Here is a 21640-nt window from a genome sequence, read left to right as displayed (position 1 = left end):
AAAGGGAATCTTAAGCAATGAAAATAGAATGAAGAAATTAAAAACCTTTTCAAACAAACGAAACGAACCCAACGAAAGAAAACTCATTTGAATTAAAAAAGAAATATTTTATTACAAAAAAAATAATAAAATAATATAGCAATAATAAAATGTAACTATCGATAAAGTCATTAATAGTATTTGAGAAAATTTTGCACATATCCCAGTTCAATGCTTACACACGAATTACGCAAAACTATTATGCACTATGCACGCTCTTAATGCTGTATGCTCTCTGGCGTTGCTGGCGTTGTTTGTTGTTTGTTGTTGTTTTTTTTTGTCAGCAACTTTTCCCCATTTTGTGTGTGTTTTTTTTTCGCTCCCTTTTATTCCTAATCCTTCCTATCCTTCGCCTATAATACACGGTTGTGTGTAATCGCGCTGCTCTCTCTCTCTTGTTTTTGCCCTTTTGCCCTTGCCTTTTCCTTACATGTGTAGATAAGAATCGTCTACGTGTGTGTTTTCTGTTAAAAGCTGTACAATTTTACACAAAAGCGCGGCAAAATTTTCCTTCTCCGTTGTTGTTTTTGCTCTCTTTTTTTCTATGTTTTATCTACAGTTTGCACAGAGTGTGTGTCTTCCATCCTTCAGCTGCATTCGTGTGCTAGAGCTCTAATCGGTGTGTAGTGTTTTTTGTTTGTTTGTTTTGTTCTGCACTCTTCTTATCCAGTGTGTTGAGATTTTATACTCCCCAAAAAGCTTCTTTTTCACGTTAATTACAAAGGTTTCTTTTAGCTTTTTTTCCTCTTCTCTCCATCGTGTGATAAAGAGAGAACGAAAAGGGTTGGTTTTTTTTTTGTGGGCGCATCTATTCTTTTCGGGTTATGAGGTGGTGTTTGCATAAAACTTGCTTCTCCTCTCCCATTCGTTTCATCGCACTTCCAAAACGAAACCATCACGACGCCGCCGCCATCGCCGCGCACCAAGTAATCAGTCCGTTTTGTTGTTTGCCTCTCATTTCGTGTTTCACTACAAAAAAATCACTCTTTTTTCAATTCGTTTCCCGTTCCCGCCTATCTAGTAAAGTTTTGTTGTTTGTTTTGTGTTCTCTACATGTTTGCTTTTCGCTTTTTGCGTTGTTTTCTTCTCGAGTTATCATCTTTTGCTACGCAAATTACATCTTTACTGTTGTTGTTTTTGTTTAATGTTTTGCTTGTCTTCCTTTTTCTGTTCTATTTTACTGTTTGTAATGAAGTTTGAAGATTGTATGAATGAAGCTGCTTTACTCCGTACATTCTATTCTGCTTGTTTAATGGTGTGTGTTTTAACTTTTCTTTTATTTTCTTTTTTTAGATTTCCTGCACTGTTTGCGACATTTGTTTGTGATTATTTGTTTTGTTTTGTTTTGTTTGTTTGTTTTGTCAAAAGGCACCTCCGTTTCCGAACACAAACAGAAAGAAAAACATACACTCTTTCTACACTTTCTGTCTCTCCCTTCTCACACCACACATACACGATTTCTTCGTTTTCTCATTTGCATGTCTTATTTTCTCCTCCTTTTTGTAAAGCAAAGTGCAGTAGCTGGGGAAGCGAAATTAAATTAGCACAACAACGATCAAAAACTAATTCTTGTTGTTCCCTCTTGTTTTGCTGCTTTTGTCATTTCTGTTTTCTATTTTTTAAAAAGCTTTTTTCCCCTCCATTTCACTTTATTAGAAACAAACTGGAAAAGTGTAAAACACACGCGCATTAGCAGCTTGCAATTAATTGACAACCGCAAACGTTTATGGTCGTTTTTGCTTTGTAGGAACGGACGGGTGTGGTATTGTGGAGGGTGTGTGTGTGTTGTGATTAAATGGAATAAGCTTAAAATTTTGCTATAAAATTAATACCAGGGATGGAAACGAGGTAATTTAACAAGGCCAGAACAAGGTTGGGAGGAGAGAGAATCTTTCTTTGTTACAGTTGGCCGCATTTGGCTATAAAACGATTTACAACGACTTTTGACTAATAATTGATTTAATTGTTTGCTTTTTCGACTAAAACAGAATGGGTTCTAATGCATACACACGCACACACACGCACAGAAGAGTGGTCGCGCGACACAAGGAAAGAGACTGAATAAAGGCTTACGGAAACACATTACGCATTACAGGATATGTTTAAAGTAACAACCGATTGTTCGTGTGTGTGTGTGCGCGAGTGCGTTTTGCAACGACAAATAAAGAAGCCTTTCTGGATTCAGGAGGTTTCCCCCAAAAACCTGGATTTTGAGCCTAGGGGGAGGAGAGTGTGTAAAACTTAAATGCACATCGTTTTATGTTCTCTAAATTCCATACTAAATTGTGTTACACAAGCAACAAAACTATGCATTCAAACTACAATTCTTTTTGCCATTTTGCTACATTATAAACGTTTCTCACTCTCTTTTCCCGCAAACCCCGCACTTCCTTTTCCACTCGCCAATCAATCAATCAAGCGCCGTCGTGAAGATAGCAGGCAGCAGCAAACACCACATTTGCGATTTGTAAGAACTGGCATTTCAAGGTGCGCCTTTAAATTTGAGGGTTTTGCTTAAAACATTTTAAACTCACACTTACACGATCGTCTGCGTGTGCTATTATAGAGAGATAGAGCGAGAGAGTTTTTGGGGGAAAAGAAGGACACCGCAGTGTGGCTGGCCTCCCAGTGTGTTTCGATCCGGTCGATTCGTCCCCTTTTTCCCTTTTTAGTGAAACTGTGTGTTTTTTCTTCTGCTAAACCACACAAAACAACGCGCGGAAGAAGAAGTGGTCGCGGGATCATCTCACACAGCTGCTACGGCACAGAGAGTACTACTACTACTACTACTGCTGAACCACACTGAAATTCGTTCCAAATATCGGAAAACAACCACCGCCATTAGTGCGAGCAAATCCCCAACTTCATCTTCCCGCTGTTGCGTTTTTTTCTGGTTTTGCTTTTATAAACCACACGCGCGCGTGTGTGGAGAGGTTTTGTTTCCGAAAGTAACTTAGCTCCGCTAGCTTATTAACTCTATCTTTCTGTGAGGGGGGGGGGGGGGGGGGGAAGGAAAGTGGAGCGATTTGCTTCTGTAAACACTGTATTCCTGGTTCACACAATAGCTTCCCCTACATATATCCTTTTTTCTTTTCTGTTTTTCTCTTGCGCAAGGGCTAGAGTGCTTGCGCCACAGACACTCACACACACACACACACATACGCCATTTCTCGCCATCTAAAGCCAAGAGAACGGTGTGCGTGCGAGTGCTGTGTCCACGCTAATAGTAATATTGTTGATCGTAATAGTAATAATAATAATAATAATAATATATGCTTCTCTTAAAAATTATTAACAAGTCACAGCCAAACGATACGAAAGAAGGTGTTTCCGAACCGCACACCGCAACACACCTGTCCATATCTTAACCTTCTACAGACACACACACGTACCGCGCGCGCGGTGTTACTAGCGTGGGGCGCATCCACCTTTACAACACATACACCCCCCGTAGGGGAGGGAGGGATCACCTCAATCAATGTGAACCTTGTTGTGGCGTGCCGTTTCTCCTTTTTCTGTATGCTACTGTACGGTATTTCTCTATTGGCAGTAGGAGGCTCTATTGGGCCGTCAAAAAGGAGGTGGAATTTTGGGTTTCCCTTTCTCCGGCGGGTGCTTCGGTTGCATTTCTTTTCACATTAGCTCTCCTTCTCGCAGTGTTTTAAGGGTAGCAGCCATTTGACAAAGTAAAATGGTAGTGGTAGTAATAGTAGTAGTAGTAGGAATGGTGGCATTACACTACTACTACTACTACTACTACTACTACAGCAGCGCAATGTAGCTGTGGCAGTATATTTAAATGTTGAAAGGAGTTCTTCCACGCGGAGGAAGTGTGTGTGTGTGTGTGCGACGGTGTTCTTAAGTTGGATTGTCGGGGGTGCAAATGGGTGCAGCACGTCTCGTTGCACCTTCTTTCGCAGCTTTTCCACAGTAATAGTAGTAGCAGTAGTAGTAGTAGTAGTCGTAGTAGTAGTAATAGTAGTTTGCTAGTGTGTTCCCCTTTAGCTTATTTCAGTATCGTTAAACATCCCTACCGCTTAAATACACCGCACACACATCGTTTGTGCACACTCTTACCAATTACCCCCGCATCCGATGGGTAAACCGGAAATGCTGCACACTGGTGCTGGTGCTTCCCTACCTTACAATAAAAAAAACGATCCTAATCCTGCCACTTACTATCGTAGGCTAATAGTAGCTCTTTCATCATTCACAACACAGATTTACGCGCACACAACGCAGCGGCGGTCCAAGGAGAGGGGGGAAAGCTTCCTTGCTCAATATTCAATTAAACACTTCACTCAATTATCTACAATGCAAAACTCCCTAATTGCAAACAATCCCGGTTTGGGGATGGGATTGTCCCTCTCGTTCCCTCTCCTCCTAACGTAACAATGCTGGAAGATGTACAACAGAAGAGAGAAAAAAAAAACGCGCGATCCTCTAACAAACTAACTGCCTTAAACGTAAAACAATTCATTACTTCCGGGTTTTCACTTCACGTTACAGTTTACTGTACAAAAAAAAAAGACTCTAGCTGTATAATTAGGTGAGGAATGAAATATTGTTAAAATCTGCCAAAACACACACACACACACACACCTCTAACTTTGGGTGTGTGTATGTCTGTGTATGTGTGTTAAAAAAAACATCAATCCAAAACTCGGTGGATGATTTGTGCACCACTACTGACTCTTTTTCCAGTGTCGTTTTCGCAACACTTGCACACACACACTCAGGAGAGGCAAAAAAACCCACCAAAGAGGAGTTGTTGTGGGTCAAAAAAGAAAAAGAAAACAAATAAATTAACTCTCTACGATAAATAGAATGTCGTCGTCCGGGAAGACGCTTCCGGTGGCCGCGTGGTCGCCGTCGTCACCGCCGCCGGCAGCACCGATCAGCGCGGCCAGCGGATGCACGTGACTGTCGAACAGTACGTCCGGGGCGGTGACGGCGCCGACCACCGGGGGCACCGTGCCCTACGCTAGCTATACGACGTGGTGATCGAGCATGCCGACGGTGGAGAGCAGCCCGTTGGTGTTGCCGTTACTGCTCGCGTTACTACTACTACTGCTGCTGCTGCTGCTGCTGCTGCTATTACTGCTGACGCCCGTGTTACTGCTGCTGCTGCCGTTTACCGCACCGCCGCCGTTCGTGGTGATACTGTTGCCGACTACTCCTCCGACCACGCTAGTACCGCCGCCGACCGGCAGTGTGGGTACGACTCCGTTACTGTGCATCTGTTGCTGCTGTTGCTGCTGCAGCTGAAGCTGACTGGATTGCTGCATCGGCGTGACGACGATGGTCGACGAGGTGGATGCCATTGAGGAAGTGTTCGGATTGTCCGACTGTTGGTGTTGCTGCTGCTGCTGCTGCTGCTGCTGCTGCTGCTGCTGTTGCTGCTGCTGTGCGACCAGCTCTTGGTGCCGAGCCAGCCCAACCGGCGGTATGTCCTGCACGTCCCATATCTCCTCCAGGAAGCGGGGCAGCTTACGGTTCTTCAGCTTGAGCGAGAAGCACATCTCCGAGTTCTGGTTGCCGAGCGTCCGCAGCTCGGTCAGGATCGACAGCAGCTTCGCGAACGTGACGCTACACTTCGGGTCGCCCCCGTGCCGGTTCAGGATGTAGACGCGCAGCGTGTCGATGTAGTAGCTCTGGATCGTTTCCACCAGCTCGGCCTTCTCGAGCCCTGGCCGGTCGGAGAAGATGACGATCGCGGTCAGCAGCGCGTACTCGACGTTGTCCACCGTGAGCGTGTACATCTGCCGGCAGAAGTGCAGCAGGTCCTCGATCGTGTCCGCCATGCCCGCCATCTTGTACGAGTCGCGCGTGTACGATCGGTTGTTGGCAAAGAGGATGGAGTCGGTTTCGGCGTCGTACCGGCGGGCCATTCGCAACATCATCACCTCACTGGAGCAGGCCTGTTTAACGCAAGGGTGGAATGGAACGACATGATGAAAAGCTCATAGAGCAAAGCCACTGTGTTTGTGTGTGTGTGTGTACGCATACTTACCTTTAGTAACGTTATCTGATCCTCCTGCGGGATCTTGGTAAATGCTGGCAGTCCCTTCGCGAACTCGACGATTAGTTGTACTGTGAGGATGGTGATTTCCGTTATGTGCCGGAAGTGGATTTCGTGGGGATCTTCCTCCTCGTTGGGTGAGTTCTAAGATGGAGAGAAGAGTATTGTGCGTTATTTTGACTACTTCAAGCCACCAGGGTAGGGCCATCCTCTTGGTTACTTACAATCATTATCCTCTTGAGATCTTCCTCCGACGGTTGCTCGTAGCCATCCTGGTACCAGATCAGTTTGTAGATGACGGCCATCTGGTTCGCCGTCAGCAGAGGTATGTTTCTTTGTCGGTTTTCGTTCAACAGCTTCTCCGGCAGTAGCTGCAAACGAGACAATTAGACGTAGCATTATTAAAGGAGCCTTTCTCTCTCTCTCTCTCTCCCACATTTAGACTTACCGGTATCGCGGCGGTGGGCGGTGATTCACACTTCATCAGCACCGGCAGCAGCTCCGACTTGTAGCTGCTGCTGTTCGTTGTACTCACGGTGGTGGTCGACGGGTTCGGCGGCACCTTGTCCTTCTCCTTCTGCGCCTTCTTCTCCTTCCGCTTGATGGCGCACTGATTCTCCGGCACGACGCACTCCGGCCGCATGCCGACCGCGAGACACTTCTTCAACCGGCACTCCTGGCATTTGCGCCGCATGTACATGTCCATCTCGCACGCGTGCCCAAACTTGCAGCAGTAGACCGCGTTCTTGGTGACGCTGCGCCGGAAGAAACCTGTGCAAATGCATTGAATTTAGTGTCGTTAGTGTGTGTTGACACTTTTTTTTACTGGTGTGTGATGGGGACTTACCTTTGCAGCCTTCGCAGGTAAGTGCGTTGTAGTGGTAGCCGCTCGCCCGGTCACCGCACACGAGGCAGAGCTCCTCCTGCTGCCGCGGCGTTGGGCCTTTCTTCTGCTTTTTCGCCTCGCTGCCATCGCCGGTGTAGCCGTTCAGACTGCTCGACGGGGACAAATCTTCACGGCCTGGATCAAAGAGAAGAAGAAAAGAAGGAGATAAGGAGCCGAATTAGTTATTTTTATGCTTGAAGCCATGCGCGCGCTATCTGATGGTATTGAAGTGCGCAATTTAAACATTTAAACTCTTACATACATCTATCCGACATTTAACGCTGGTGTGGAGAAGACTTGGAGCTGAATAAAAGCGATTAGCACGCGAACATGTTGCCACGCAACAATGCTGCATTAAAGCACACACAATGTGGCTGCACGATGCGCTCGTGATGCGTTTTTTGGATATCTTGCAAGTGCAATCTTCTGGCCCCGGGCACGATAAGAAAACTGGCACGCATTTTGATGATGACGTTGGAAACCACCAAGATCCACTCCCCAACAACAGCGCAACCGAACACCAACAAACAAAAAAAATGCTTTAATTACCCTCGAAAAATGGTTGCTCTTGAACTCGTTTCTGCTGTCACGGTGCGTTCCTTTGGTGCCAAGGGGGGATCAACCTCAATCCGCTACCACCACACCACGACCACCATCATCATCATCATCCATCGTCATTGCAGAAATGCGTGACAGTTTTCGGAAATTCAAGAACCGCGTCAACCGCTTTGGGAGTGTTTGTGTGTGTGTATATGTTTGTCGAGGACGACGGGGGCGCTTTTGTGGTTTATTATACGTTTATTACTACTGACAATATGCGAATGCAGAAAATTGCATTTACAGGGAGTGGGGAGTGTACCAGCAAAATGTAATCCTTGCGATGAAATAAATTAAGCCAGACGACGAACCGGGTGTTTGGTGGGTCGGTGAGGAAATGTGAGACATAAAGCAGCGAAATCTCATTATATCATGCGCAGATGTATTTATTGTGTCAGTTTGACGGGTTGTGCATTATTAAAACGGGTTCTCTCTTACTCTCTCTTCCCAGGTCTTGTGTGTCGGAGTACATTTGAGTTGCATTATTCTTATTTTTAAACCAAACTGTTCTTTTGCACTGACTTTTGGAGCAGATTTTGAGCCGTAACTCCCCGTTTTGGATTCAAAGGTACTCCGCCCCATTGGAACACACGCGAGATCCTTCCTGTGGACCCCTGCAGTGTGCAGAGATTTTATGCCACCGAAAATTCCGGCGGTTGCATGATGATGCAGAAGCAGCTCCAATTAATTATAAACGCAATCGTATATATATACATCTTTCAGCCGCTGACGTGTAAAGGTCGGGTGTGGTCTTGGTGGTGGTGCCCGCCGATGGTGCCGATGGATTAGGCTGGAATTCGGTCGCATTTGTGGCGCGCGATGTGTCACGCGTCGGCACGACTAGGAAGTGTCCATCTTTCGCACACACACACACCCGGCCGCCCGACACAGTTTTGCACCAAATTAATGACACCTACGCGCACATTGTGACCGTTCGACCTAGAGAAGCGGGCCGTGATTTCGAACTTTGGGGTGCAATTTTGTCGTCTGTCACCATTGCTCGAGACGGCAAAGAACAGGGAAAGACACAGTTTTGGGGAGGTGTGAGGGAAAGATTACCCGTAACCAGAATGCTGGAAGCATTAGAAAATGACACAGGCACAGAAATGTTGCAGAAATGCACAGACACAGCAGCAGTAAGAAGTTGCCGCTGCACATGCGGCGAATGAATTATGGCAAACCGGGCAATAAAAGAATGCAACATCACACACCACCACAATCGGGTTCGTCGGATCTCTAGAGAACCGAGAAGGAGGAGGAGAAGGAGCAAGAGTCTTAAAAGCATGGCTCAGACCCAAAGGGAAGATCTGGCTTCTTTTTTTTTGTTAGCTCAAGAGATATAAATGTGTCGTCGCGGTTGTTGCATTCCGCGAAAAAATGCACTTCTTTTGCGCGCTAAGACAAAAACACGCAGCCAGCAGTGTGTCGTTCCAGCTAATCACGCGCTCGAATGTTTGTGCAGAGCAACCAACAAAACAAAAAAAAAAGAAAAGGAAAAAGGATCATACAGTGAAAGAAACAAACATTCTAAAATTTTGGCAACAACCGAACCACCGAAAACGTCACGCTGCGCATTCTGCGTCTGTGTCCAGGGAGAAAGAGCGACCTCACGCAGGAGGCAGGCGGGAATTAAAAATCTTCCATAAATCTCCACCCAAAAGGCACAGAACGCACAGGCAGCAAGCAGCAGGCACAGACCTTTCACTTTTGGGGGCCGTTAATTTTACACATCCGTGCCGTGCCGTGCCATGCCGCCGTCCGACGCCGCTGGGAGTGTGTTGCGTGTGCGCATCGGGGCACACACAACTGCTCTGCTGCAGCTCCACTCACACTGGGTGCTTTATCGCTTGCATCGGGAACATCGGGAGGTACAGTGAACAGCTAGAACGGCTCTTGTGGAGAAGCAGCAAAACAACAAAATAAAACCAAAACGCATCCAGAACCTTTAAGACGCATCGTGTTGTTTTGTGTCGGTAGAGTGCTGCTGCTGCTGCTGCCGCTTATCTCACTAAGCAGCTTGACGATCCAAAACCATCGCCCGACGCCCGATCGCCATATTTGCCAAAGCAGGCGAAATTCCTTTTGGAGAGTAAAGATAAAACAGAACTACCCGAAAAAAAAGAGTCGCCGATCTGAATTACTAATCGATCGATCGTGTGGTCGCCCGCAACGCGCCTCACGGAAGCGATGCTCGAGTCTCCTCTACTCCACCACTCTACTTCTAGTTTCCTTGACAAGGTTCATTGCCATGTTGTGTCGTGCAGGAAGATTCCTTCCTGGACGAGAGGAACATTAAATTGTACGCGTGTACTAGTGCCTAAATAAAGATGAGATGTTTTGAAACCGACAGCTACCCGAAACGCCACCCCAAAGGACGCTGACCAGAGTTTGAGTTAGTTATGCATGTGCGTTACCTTGAAAATTGAATTACAAAAAGAAAAATGAGATTTACCCGAAAAAGAGAGAGGGAGAGAGCAATGTTGTTGATTGCGTGAGCTATTTGCAGGATATTTTCGATGCTGCGTGGATACTGCCATTCGCATATGCAGATTTGATTTCGTAGGAATTACCGCTATTGAAGGGATTCTGCTGACGTTCCCCTTTTCGGAATGATCTGGAAGAACGAGCATTCCTAGGCCGGATATCTCTGGATAACTTTATTTCTATTCCAGTTCCAATCAACTCAGCACTAGCGATCCTCGAAGGTTTCGAGAAACCGGCATACACTTCACAGAGCTCGGGAGCCATTCATCATGGTACCGCAATGACGTGCTTATCAGACAACTAGAGGAGCCGCTGTTGTGTTGTGATCAGGGTTTACAACTTCTGAAGGTGAACACAGACAGTGGAATGTCTCCGCCAACGCGAGGATCATGTAATCGTGCCCCTGTGCCACTTGGCTGCGTCACTAGTTGCTAGAAGCTTGCCCTCTGCAAGTGGCAATTGCGTTCTAGTTGTGCATCTGTCAGAGAGACTCTCTGTTTTGCTGATAGAGAAAGAGAGAGAGAGAGAGTAATGTACAGAGAGTGCTGTTTGATAATATATCGAAAGGTTAGATTACCCATGACGTCAGCCGGTCAGTCTGTGGTCGTACGACGTAGATCGACGACCTCCGACACACGATCACACAACAGGGAAATAATCTAATGCACACGCTCCATGGGGAGAGGGATTGTAAATAATGCAATAGAAACTGCCAAATGCATATTAGTCAGGGTGTTGTGGGAGTGTAACGATAGACGGATTGATGGTATGACGCTTACTTCTCAGAATAAAGATGCCCATAAAGATGTGCGCAGCCCGCAATTCCCCACAAGCAAGTTCAACCAGCAAGTACGTAATGTTGTCCAACAATTCATCACAAACATCCAGAGTAAGACCTGCCGTGGATGTCTCTTGCTGAAACTTGCGCATTGATCAGATCGGTGGTTTACCTTTCAAAACTGATAATCTTAATATTTATGGGCTCTCCAACGTCCACCGATCCCGAACTTGTGACAATATCCAACACACTCAAAGTGTAGTAAGTTAAACCTTCGGATACCCGGCTCGCCCGGTACGTAATGTGACACATCTCAACGTACTAATTTGCAGCTCATCGAACGTTGAACGATGAGCAAAACGTGGGGGAGCAAAAAAAAAAACAGACTACAAAACCAGGATGCTGCTCTGGAGATGATCCTTTTCCAGAGAATTTACCAGGCAAGCACACGCAAATGCCAAAATATCCACCCCTTGCTGGGTGCTCATTCCAGGCTTGAGGAGTTCGTAAGACAGGATGGTGGTGTATGTATAATCGCTACGACAAGCATTTACGATGCCGATGAGTTATTTTATTACGCTCATTTATTTCCAGCACACAAAACACGGAACACACGGAACACAACTCATTTCCAGCATTGATATCTGCCGCCATGAAGCTGAGGTTCCACACAGTATGATGTATGCCCGCAAGGATTCGCTTGGATTCACCAACAGATTATCGTTTGGCTTTCGCACTCCTTTTCGCGAAATGATGAAGCTGTGTGGAACGATTTGTGATAGTGTACGTGTAATAGGGTGGACGGACGTCTAGAATTGGAGATCTTCAGATGAAGGTGTTAACCCAACTCACCACAAAGATCCCATTGGAGAGAGGCTCTAGAAATTGAAGATCTTCAAGTCGAACAGGTTTCGCGGTGTGTGTGTGGTTGTGTGTATTGAACTGGTTTTTTCTCACCCGTTTCCCGGTACCTTACATTCATGTCTAATAAATCCATCGAGTGCATCTGCGGTCATTTACCACCATGCAGGTTGAGTCACCGTACGGAAATCTTACCAGGAGCCTGATCTTCTTCAGCCAACCAAAATCCCTCGGGTCTGTTGTGTGGTAACCAGAATCCAGAACTCAGAACCCTAGGAGGTAAGCGATTAATTTCGCTACCATATAAACGCCATCGCACGCTGGGCGAAGGTATTAAACAGCATCCGGATGGAATTCTTCCCTCCAACGCCAACAATGTTGCAGAAATGAAACCATCTTTAAGCTAAACAGAACCGTGTGTATGTGTGTGAGGGAGAGACATTTGTTCTGGTGTGTTTGTGTGTGGGAGAGCATTTATTGTATAATTTAATGTCCAACTCCAAACTGCTACCGTTTCGTGACATTGGGGGGGGGGGGGGGGGTTTGGAGATTGGAGTAGGGAGCCACAGCTCAACCGGTTCTTCCGCGGATGAAGAGGGGTTGGTTTGCTGCTCACCTTCGTCGATTCGTGCGGTGGAATAGAGGAAAACAAAAAATCAGCTCCTAAAGAGCCATAATCAGGTCCATTAGTCATCATTAGCTGACCTATTTCAGATGATTTAATCCATCCTTACACAAGTCACAAATTAGTCACCCAAAAAAAAAAACGGCTTCAATTAACAACTCTAGCTACCGAAAGCTGTGGAATGCACACATACACATGGTTTGAATCGGTAACGAGGCGTGAATGCAGTAGTTTGTACAGCCATGCTGAAGCCATTTAAATGCATCATCGGCCCTTTACGGTTCATCTCGCGTTCAATTTTAGCGTCAGCAATAAAGACAAAACGTCGAAAATACCTACAACGACGACACACTCTTCCCATGCCATTCCCGTACATATTCGCTGCTGGTTCGATGCCGTACGAAACTAATAATACTACCCTGGTTAAGTGACACATCAGCAGCCGCCAACAATCCGAAGGGCATTTGCGAGGGTGTTTCGATGGAAAGATGGCAAGGGAATGCAACTACACACCTTTTGTATGTTCTGCTCTGTTCTTTGTGGCTCTGTATTTGTGTACACATTCATCCGGGATCATGGCGCCCTCACTCGGCGTACAGCAGCCAGCCGGGGGGAGCATATATGGAAGAATAATAATAAAACCCCCAAATCAACCATTCAGTACCCCCCAACCCCATTCATGTGTGTATTGGTGTTGGTATGGTAAAAACGAGTCCCATATTCTCTGGTTGCACCCCGGGTACGCCACCCTCTCGAAATAAAAAAGCAAACATACATAAACACACACGCACACGGACGAAAAAAAGCGGTGAAAATATTTACACACGGTCCTGCCCGACTCGAAAAATTACTGTCATAGGTCGGGGTGATGTAGCACCAGCACCAGCAGAGCTTCTTGGAGCAGGGGGAGTGAGCCAGGGGAGAGGAAGAATAAAAGTGGAAAAAAAATGTTTATATGAGCACGATGAAGATGTGCGTTCCCTTCGGCTACCATTCGCGTCCATAAGGGGCCCACCTCCCTGTGCCCATCTCATCATCGTGGCCAGAAGAAAGTGAAGACAAACGAACCACCGAACGAAAGCAACCCACCACAGTGAGTGTTTGTGTGTGGTGCAAGATAACCATTGCACTGTGGGGCAAAAATGGGAAGGGAAGAGCGTATAAAACAAAGAATTATCGATCGCTAACGCAGCGTCGTCGTCGTGGTCGTCGTACAAACACAACGCAAAAGAACTGCACCCCAACGCTCGGTCGTGCAAGTGCGCTTGTGTGTGCCGCGCCGGAGGTACAACACATGCGGGTTTTCACGCAACACGCAAGTAAGTTACTGGGTTTCTCGTGTGCACTTATAGTTCGCCCCCTTCCCGGGGGGGGGCCGTCTGGTCCCAGTGCGGGCGAATAAAATGTGACAACCCTCAGGAGGGGTTTGAGGAGGCAAAAAAGGGACCAGCGGTGGTTGATAGATGCACAGCTAAAGATAGATACGATTCCCATCCGTAGTGTGTTGGAGCACTTGGGGACATGTACACACACAGACAGAGTTACCAGAGGCAGTACATGACGAAGCACACCAGAAGTCGTTTTTAACTACGAATATCTCTCTGGACTTCTGGAAACGGGACACGGACTCCCAGGCGAGGAGAGCGGAATGATCTTTCACCGACGCCTGACTGTCGACGACTTCTTCCTAGGATCGGAGCGGTTTGGAGTTCTTCTTTACCATGGCAAGAGTGGATGACAAACCGTTTGGGGTGTGTAAAAATGGGTCCTGCTATCTTTGGAACTCTCTGCGAAGACTCGTAGGAGAGTAGCAGCCTCCCTTTCGGAGCAGCAAGCGATTTCTTCTTCCGGAACATCTTTAGGGCAATAAAAATGTGCGCAAATGTGCGTGTACTACTACCACCACCACCACCACCACACACAAGAAGATTTTGTGATGGAAGTTCTACACCATTCATGTACCATCAGCATCATCAGCGGCATCATTATCATCGTCATTGGTTATTAGGAATACGATTCCTTCAATGTCGAAGAGCAAGAACTCCAGAAGATTGTTGGCGCTTTTGGAAAATTGCTGACAAAATCTATCATGATTGAGAAGGACATAAAACATCCTCTCCCTTCGGGTAGGTTGTAAAATGTTTACGACGAAATTGTATTGAATTAATTTAGAACGAGAAGGAAGTGGAGTGCAAGCAACGAACCCTTTATGATGTCCTGCAAAATAAAAGACCCCCCGAAAAACGGTCCACTCCAACCACGACCCGAAGTAACGACTTCATTCGCTATTCTGCATATGCAAATCTTCTGCACACATCCACGCGGTTTTAACTCATCGCGGCGGCTTGTTATTATTAACAGCTCTTGTCACACTTGATTGCACTGTGCAAACTCACGCTCCCCACGTTTGTTGCGCGGTTTCATCTACTTGCATCGCTCTGTCGCTCTCTCTCTCTCAACCCTGCAAAGAAGAAGATAGACCAGACAGGACACGATCGCATCCGCCACTAGTACTGCCGCCACGGTAATCTGCAACCCACAAGCTGCTGCTGCTGCTGCTGCTGCTATGGCCCGCTATGCAATTTATCATCGTTACAGCAGGAGCAGCGACGTCAGTGCACATTAAAACGGGAGAGTGAAGGGTGGTGCAACAGTGACTTTCCTTTGCTGTTGCTAGAGCCGTGGCACGCAGTATATAGAAGGAGGAGGGTAGAGAATAGAAGCAAAAATTGCCGCTGCTAGCTAGGCGTTCTCTGCTCTCTGTCGTGGATGTCTGTTCAGATGGGCGTAGAACAACATCGCGTCTCTCCCCTGCAGCAAGGGGCACACCAGCCACGGCTACAACGGCTACGATTGAGCAGATTGTGCTTAAGTGGAAAGTGAAATGGTAAGTGCACTCACTCTCGAACATGCGCAAGAACTCGAGAGTGTATAGTAACGCCACCACACCATCGTCGGCGAGGGCCCATGAGGGCACTGTGCGTCCTTGACTCTTGTCGCTTGCGCCAGAATGCACTCCGGGGCTCGCGGCGATAGGGATGGATGGAGGAGGAGGGCGAAGAGAGTACGATGCTGCCATCGTGCGGGAGATAGACGCACGATCGCAAGAAGTATTCTTGCCTACACAGACTCACACACACACACAGAGACACACATAATCTGACATTCGTGCTCTTCGTGCGGTCGGTTTCCCGTACCGTCATGTACATCCGGACCGACTTGAATATGGTGGCAGGCTGCCCTCATAGCGCGGCAATAGAAGAAATCATTTTACTGAATGGAACTAGGGGCTTCGGAAACTCTGAAGTCTGGGAGATCTGGGCGCACCCCAACACAGAACCCACGGACGTACGCACATGAACGTGCACTAAATTACATTCGTGCGTCATGAAAGCATGCCACGAACCCACCGAGTGCAATTTGATACGCGAATTGCACACACTCACACACTTTGGGAATTCACTTGAACCACCCCGCCCGCCGACCGTCGAGTGCGCGCACTTTCGGCCGGATGGAGTTACGAGGTCAGGGGATGGGTGTATTTTGGGAGCATTTCATTTGAAGGGCAGTGTGAGTGAGGTCAGTTCCCTGTTCGAGCAAGTCCCGGGGGGCGCATTGCAGTTTCGGTGTGGAATTGCACTTGATCGTGACTTGATCGCCGGGAGCGGGGGACCCGGTGAGGAGATCCTGTCATGATCGTGGTAGTGTGTCTTTCTTCTCCTTTACCACGGTGGTCTATCGGTGGTGAAATGCAGTCAGCGGAAGTCATAAGTACGTGGTGAGCTATTTTTAACATTCCGACAGTGTGTGCTGCTAATGTCCAAGAAGTTTATGGAAATATGTCTCTTTCAAAAACTGCAAAATTTCAGATGTACATTGACTCATGCCCAAAGAAGTGTCCCAAGAGCTAGCAAGGCAGACAAGGCTTACTTTTAGGACCGGTCGCTCGAGATCTTGCAAGACGTTAATTTAGATCTCAACACCAATCTATCGCATGTACTGCCTGCTCTGTCCCAAGAAGCTCAGACTAATCGATTTATGTCGGTGGCGGGTTCTTTCGCGCACAGGAACTGACCAACACATAGACCTCTCGAAAACCCTTGGTAACGAATGTGTCTTGCAATGGCGGTGGTGTTGCTGCAATGTTGCAACTGAGGCTTAATGAGCGACTTGCGCGCACGGAGGAACCGGTCCGCCAACTTCATCACGCTTATCCGTAAGTGTATCGATCTCCTCCTGCCCGCGTGTGTAAGCGCACGCGTACTTCTGATTGACATTTTTGAGGCGCTGCCGAGAAGCCTGAACTCGTCACGATCACTGTTTGATGATATGGGGCCCCATCTAGGCGATAGACGCTAGACGACGAACTTGAGCAATATAGCGGCGTGCAGTCCAGTTCTGGTGAATGCCGACCGCACACACACACACGGCAGCCTACTACTTTCGCAAAGTCAAAGTCCACCAGCGCCGACGACTTTCGTCACGCTAATTTAGGTTTCCTTTTATAGCGAAAGCCGTAAGTTGATCATGTCATATATGATGTACACAGCGTTTCGCCCTATCAGGCGAGCGTTTGTCCTTGAATGCGATCTTTGTTGTTTGATCTGCGTACAATGTGTGTGTGTGTGCACACCGATAGGACATGGTGGAGAATGATGAAACATCGTTTCACATTGGTTTTTTTAATCGATGCGATCGTAAATATTTGCATAGTCTCTCGAGCACACATAAAAAGCATGTCCGGAAACTTCTGGCGTACCTGGCCTGTAATAAATCCTTTTCCCTGTCGCGAATGTTGATCGCGCAAATTTATGACCATTATGACGAATGCCATTTTTATCATAAACACAAATAGGCACACCAAAAACTAAGCAATAAAATGTGACCAAACGGTGAGCACGGGCAAAATTAGAAAGTTGAAAGAAAGCGAACGTGCAGTTTATAGATTCAACATCTATTTTGCATAAACGTGCGAAAAAATGGACCCCTCCTACTCTGCCAGGATGACGATCAGACGTCGATGATCCGAAGCGGCCACAGAAACGGAAAGTGACCGAGTCGGTTGGTGCAAATGAACATAAAAACCAAATTTGCAACCCTGTCGAGTCTTATGGGGCATCATATAACTAACAAAAGTGGTCAGTTTTGGGGCTCGTAAATAAAACTCGAAACGCAACGCGCTTTTAATGCATCATCATGAGAAAAACAATCGTACAGGATCTCGACCCTAACCTGTCTGTTCTATCCGTCGTTTCTCGTTGGATAATTTCTTAACACAAACGCAACGCCGAGATCTGGCTATCTGGCTGTAAAAGAAATGAAAAAAAACGAGCCACACTTTCAAACGAACAATATCTGGCTGTATGCATCTGTGAGCGACGGGGCAGCAAGACGTCAGCAATACCGATGGCATGTCCTTTTCCTTCTTCTCCTCCCCCCACCCCCCCCCCCCCTCCCCGTGAGGGCTGCTAAAATTATCCACTCACGCGAAACATTTCGCTTTTCTGACATTGAAAACCGACGTGCTAGGAGACGGTTTTTGTTGCTTTCCGCGATATTTTCAGCATCCGTCTAGTACATTCGCACACTCTACTGTTGCGAATTTTGTGTTTTGATGGATTTTTCAAACAAACCTCACACCATCGGAAACGCGCGGGCACATCAAAGGAGTGTGGCATTCACGGAAGCGCTATTTTGCGACGCCAGTGCAATCAATTAACTGGCGAAATTGCTGATTGCTTTCAAACGCTTAAAATCGTTTTTAAATACTTCGCTTAATGATGGTCGTTGAGGTGTCATTAACGCGTGTCAAGAATGTCGGTTTGCTGACTTCGCCATTACCGCACACGTACAGTGCAGCAGATGAACAGGATCAGTTGTGCGAATTTCCGTTTCTATCTTATGGTTTGTATTTGTTGAATGTTCAACTTTCGATTTAAGCTCAATGGGAGTTACATCAAAATAACAATATACATACTTTTTCATTACTCTTAAGAGTGTATCTCTTTACGTGCAAGCTACTGTATTTCATTTTATCGTGCTATGGCTCATTTTGACATTTTCTAAAGCGATCAACACTAGCGATCTTCACAGAGTGACATCTTTTCAAACGCTACATCGACGACCCAACAGTCTCTTTAAATGCTGTGCCATATGTGTTGACACGTGTATTTATAGTTTTCTCCGCTGCCATGCTATGCATTCCCCCCCCATTTCTGATAAGAATCGGCTTTTCGACAATGCAATGCTCTTTGAAGAGGTATTATTAGGACTTGAAGCGAAGTACACGTTCACGAATTCCACCAGTAAACACATTAAGATAATCACCAGAACCCTCCTCCTGCAGCGATGTAGCAGAGAGAACGCACTGAATGCACTTACGGACAACAGGGCGCGACAGGGCGTGAGACGGGAACTCGAAGGGAGAGAAAGCATAATGAAGTAATTCGATGATTCATTTCAAGGTTGTAACATTGAAATACAACACGACCGCGTATAACATACGCAAGTAAGACATGAAAGTACAGAACAACAGACATTAGCATTGTTGCGAAGCGTTGTTTGCCTGAGAGAGCTGCACCAGCGACGTCGTGATCTTGAGAGATTAGCACAAGAGAACGCAGATTCATTTTTCAGTGCTTGATGAATTGATTCTTTCTTTCCGAGTCGTCCTGTCGTTGCGCACAAAACACAACCAGAATGGAAAGATTATGTTGCGGTTTGGGTGGTCGGAGCAGTAATATTATTATTCTCCGACATGCGTATATGCAATCTCGGACATATGTGGTGTGCTTGATTCTGGAGAAATGAAGTTCTGCACCGTCTGGCATGCGGACAATGCGTTTTATTGTTGTTCGGGCTAATTATCTGCATCTGTTGCAAGTGGATGCCACAACATTCTGGTTGTCTGTAAGAACATTCAAATAAGGCAATTCAAAGCAAATTAAACTGTTGCGTGAAACATGGGGCAGACCTCTCACTTCCTACACACCTCATTATCGAATGTTCAAAGCATTTCAGCCTTGTCCAAAAATCCATGCCTCTCAAGACAATTCTGTCAATGATGAGGGGTTAAACAGTCCATAACTTACCGAACATTATGATAGCTGATCAGCTCGCACTGACACGCTGAATGAAGTCTGGATGTAGATAATCGAACATTCGCGTGAAAGTGACATCACGTTTCCTGCATCCCAAAAGTGCATCCTACATGCGCGCCCCGACTTCCACACTTCTAATCCGGTTCGAAGGACCAAACAAACAAAAAAGCCTCAAAAATTGCATTTCATCCATCCCCCGAGTCGGAATTCAACCTTCACGTTCTCTCTTGCTTCTATTCGTCATGTTGCTGTTGTGTCCGTTGATGATCAATAAAATGGTCTAAGCAGCCAAAGGCACCCCCCCCCCCCATCGTCGTCGCGCTTCATACATCCGCCGAACAACCCGCATGCCGTCCATGGACCGATGAGGTGTTTGTTTGCTTGTTGATTGATTCTTAATTTCTTCCAATTCCAGCTACAGCGGGGTGGAGCGTAGTGGTGTACACACCAGGAGGGGACGCATTTCAAAACCACCACGACATTTTAGGATCGCCAAAAGTGCATTGACACCCGCGGCTGAAGAAATAAACACACGAAAAAAAAAACCAGTCGCCACTTCGGTGGTGGTGGTGGTGTGTTCTGGTGCTAAGCGCAACGACAGGACAGGGCAAGACAGCAACAACCCCCTTTTCTCCACCACCACCCGTGGACGACGGGGAGGAGAAGCATTGAGTTGCATTTTCGTGTTTGTGATATCGTTTTGTATTTTAGTACTGCAGTCACGGGAAGTAAGAATGAGCGGGAGGAAAGTGCGGCACATAAAATCGCCACTAAATGAGAACATTAAACCGGGAAAGGCGGGCGCTTGAGGCGGCCGGTTTATTTTTTATATAAAAAGGCAGTGCGAAAAAATCCGTCTCACCAAATTGCCATCCCCGACATTAGCAAAAAAAAAAAATCGGACTGAATAAAAAAAAAATACAGGCACAAAAACGGGCCAGCACGGTCTCAAAAGAAAACGCAACGTAGTCAATAAAATATCCTACGATATATTTCCAAAAGGATATTTTTAGCCAACAACCGATTTGGGATGCATGATAGGGCGCGCGCGCTTGGCACAGTTGCATACACGAATGCACTGCCACAAAGCGCCACTCGCTGTGTTTTTTTTATTTTATTTTATTTTTTTCATTTCAGCTCGACCGTTTCTGTTTTGATTATTTTCGTGTTGAAGTTCGTGCAAAAACGACGAACCGGAATTTAGTCGAGCGCGCTGACTGACTGCTGGTGAATGTCGCGTGTAGAAATGAATCTTAGACAAGGTGTAGGATACCTCCTCCTATGCCAAATTTTTGAACCTCCCTAAACTGCGAATAAGAAAAGACTGACTCTACTGACACGGCCTGTGTGTCGACCAACGGCGTGATGTAGCGATAGAATTTTGGGTGTTGTATCGCTATTTTTCGTCTCGCTAATGCTTCACAGAGCGCAGAGACAGACAACAGCGAAAGCAACACGAACTCCCAACAGACCCCCAAACCCCAATTCTTAATTGAATCGTTTGTATGCGCCGGGCAGTGTGCAGCTAATGCCACGCCTCGTGTTCCGACGATGACATTGAAGGGGGGGTGACGTGGAGCCGGGAGGAACCGGGCAGTCGTTGTTGTTTCAATGCAATTTTTTGACAGCCGCAAAAGCCGCGTTCTTCTTGTTCTGTGCTATGTTCGCGAGGTGAAGGTGAATGCAACTTTAAATAATGCAAAACGCCGGGGGTAAGTATCGCATTACGCGCTTTTAGAGCGAAATTAAACCAACGGCAGCGGCGAATGGTTTTTTTTTTTTTTTTGGTTCGTGGGCAGTTTGGGCTGTGCGTGTTTTGGAATTGTTTCAACAAAAGTGTTTGTGAGACTCGTTTTTAGATATTGCAATATTAATCAACCCTGTCACGAATCTCTTACCCCCTTGATCGGTGGGGTTTTGTTAAAAGGAAGTGAACATGGGGAAAAACGACAAATCAAACGTATGTTGTTGTCCCCACACATACACATCCGGATACAGTCCGGCAGTGTTCAAGGAAATGATCGGTAATTTAGCGTGAAGAAAGAAAAATCGACAAACTGCTGCTGCTGCTGCTGCTGCTGCTTGTCCTGACGTCGCAAGACATTGGATGATTGAATGGTTGCAAAAGTTGCTGCTACCGCTCACGGCACAACTGCCGCGTTTCGGAAGCCGGCAATCAACGTCGGATGCCATATTTTGTCGTGAGCCGTGAGGAAGCCTAGGCGTGATGGAGGCTATACTGCCCTGA

The 21640-nt window shown here is 46.6% G+C and overlaps 1 protein-coding gene across 12 annotated transcripts in view; it reads right to left on the bottom strand.

The window, feature by feature from the left end:
- Positions 1 to 1068: 1068 nt before the first annotated feature.
- Positions 1069 to 21640, bottom strand: part of LOC121599732 (ecdysone receptor) — a 186505-nt gene continuing 165933 nt past the window's right edge. For all 12 annotated transcript variants that reach the window (XM_041927772.1, XM_041927771.1, XM_041927770.1 and 9 more), the window contains 5 exons: positions 6909 to 7082; positions 6510 to 6832; positions 6286 to 6432; positions 6053 to 6205; positions 1069 to 5960 (listed from right to left, as the gene is read on the bottom strand). In XM_041927772.1, the coding sequence (XP_041783706.1) occupies positions 5028 to 5960; positions 6053 to 6205; positions 6286 to 6432; positions 6510 to 6832; positions 6909 to 7082 (1730 nt within the window). In that variant the 3' untranslated portion in view covers positions 1069 to 5027. The remainder of the gene's footprint in view (positions 5961 to 6052; positions 6206 to 6285; positions 6433 to 6509; positions 6833 to 6908; positions 7083 to 21640) is intronic.

Source organism: Anopheles merus, chromosome 3L (assembly GCF_017562075.2).
Source record: "Anopheles merus strain MAF chromosome 3L, AmerM5.1, whole genome shotgun sequence".
Classification (NCBI taxonomy): domain Eukaryota; kingdom Metazoa; phylum Arthropoda; class Insecta; order Diptera; family Culicidae; genus Anopheles; species Anopheles merus.
The sequence above is the reverse complement of the archived record's forward strand: the minus strand, read 5'-3'. Positions and strand labels throughout refer to the sequence as shown.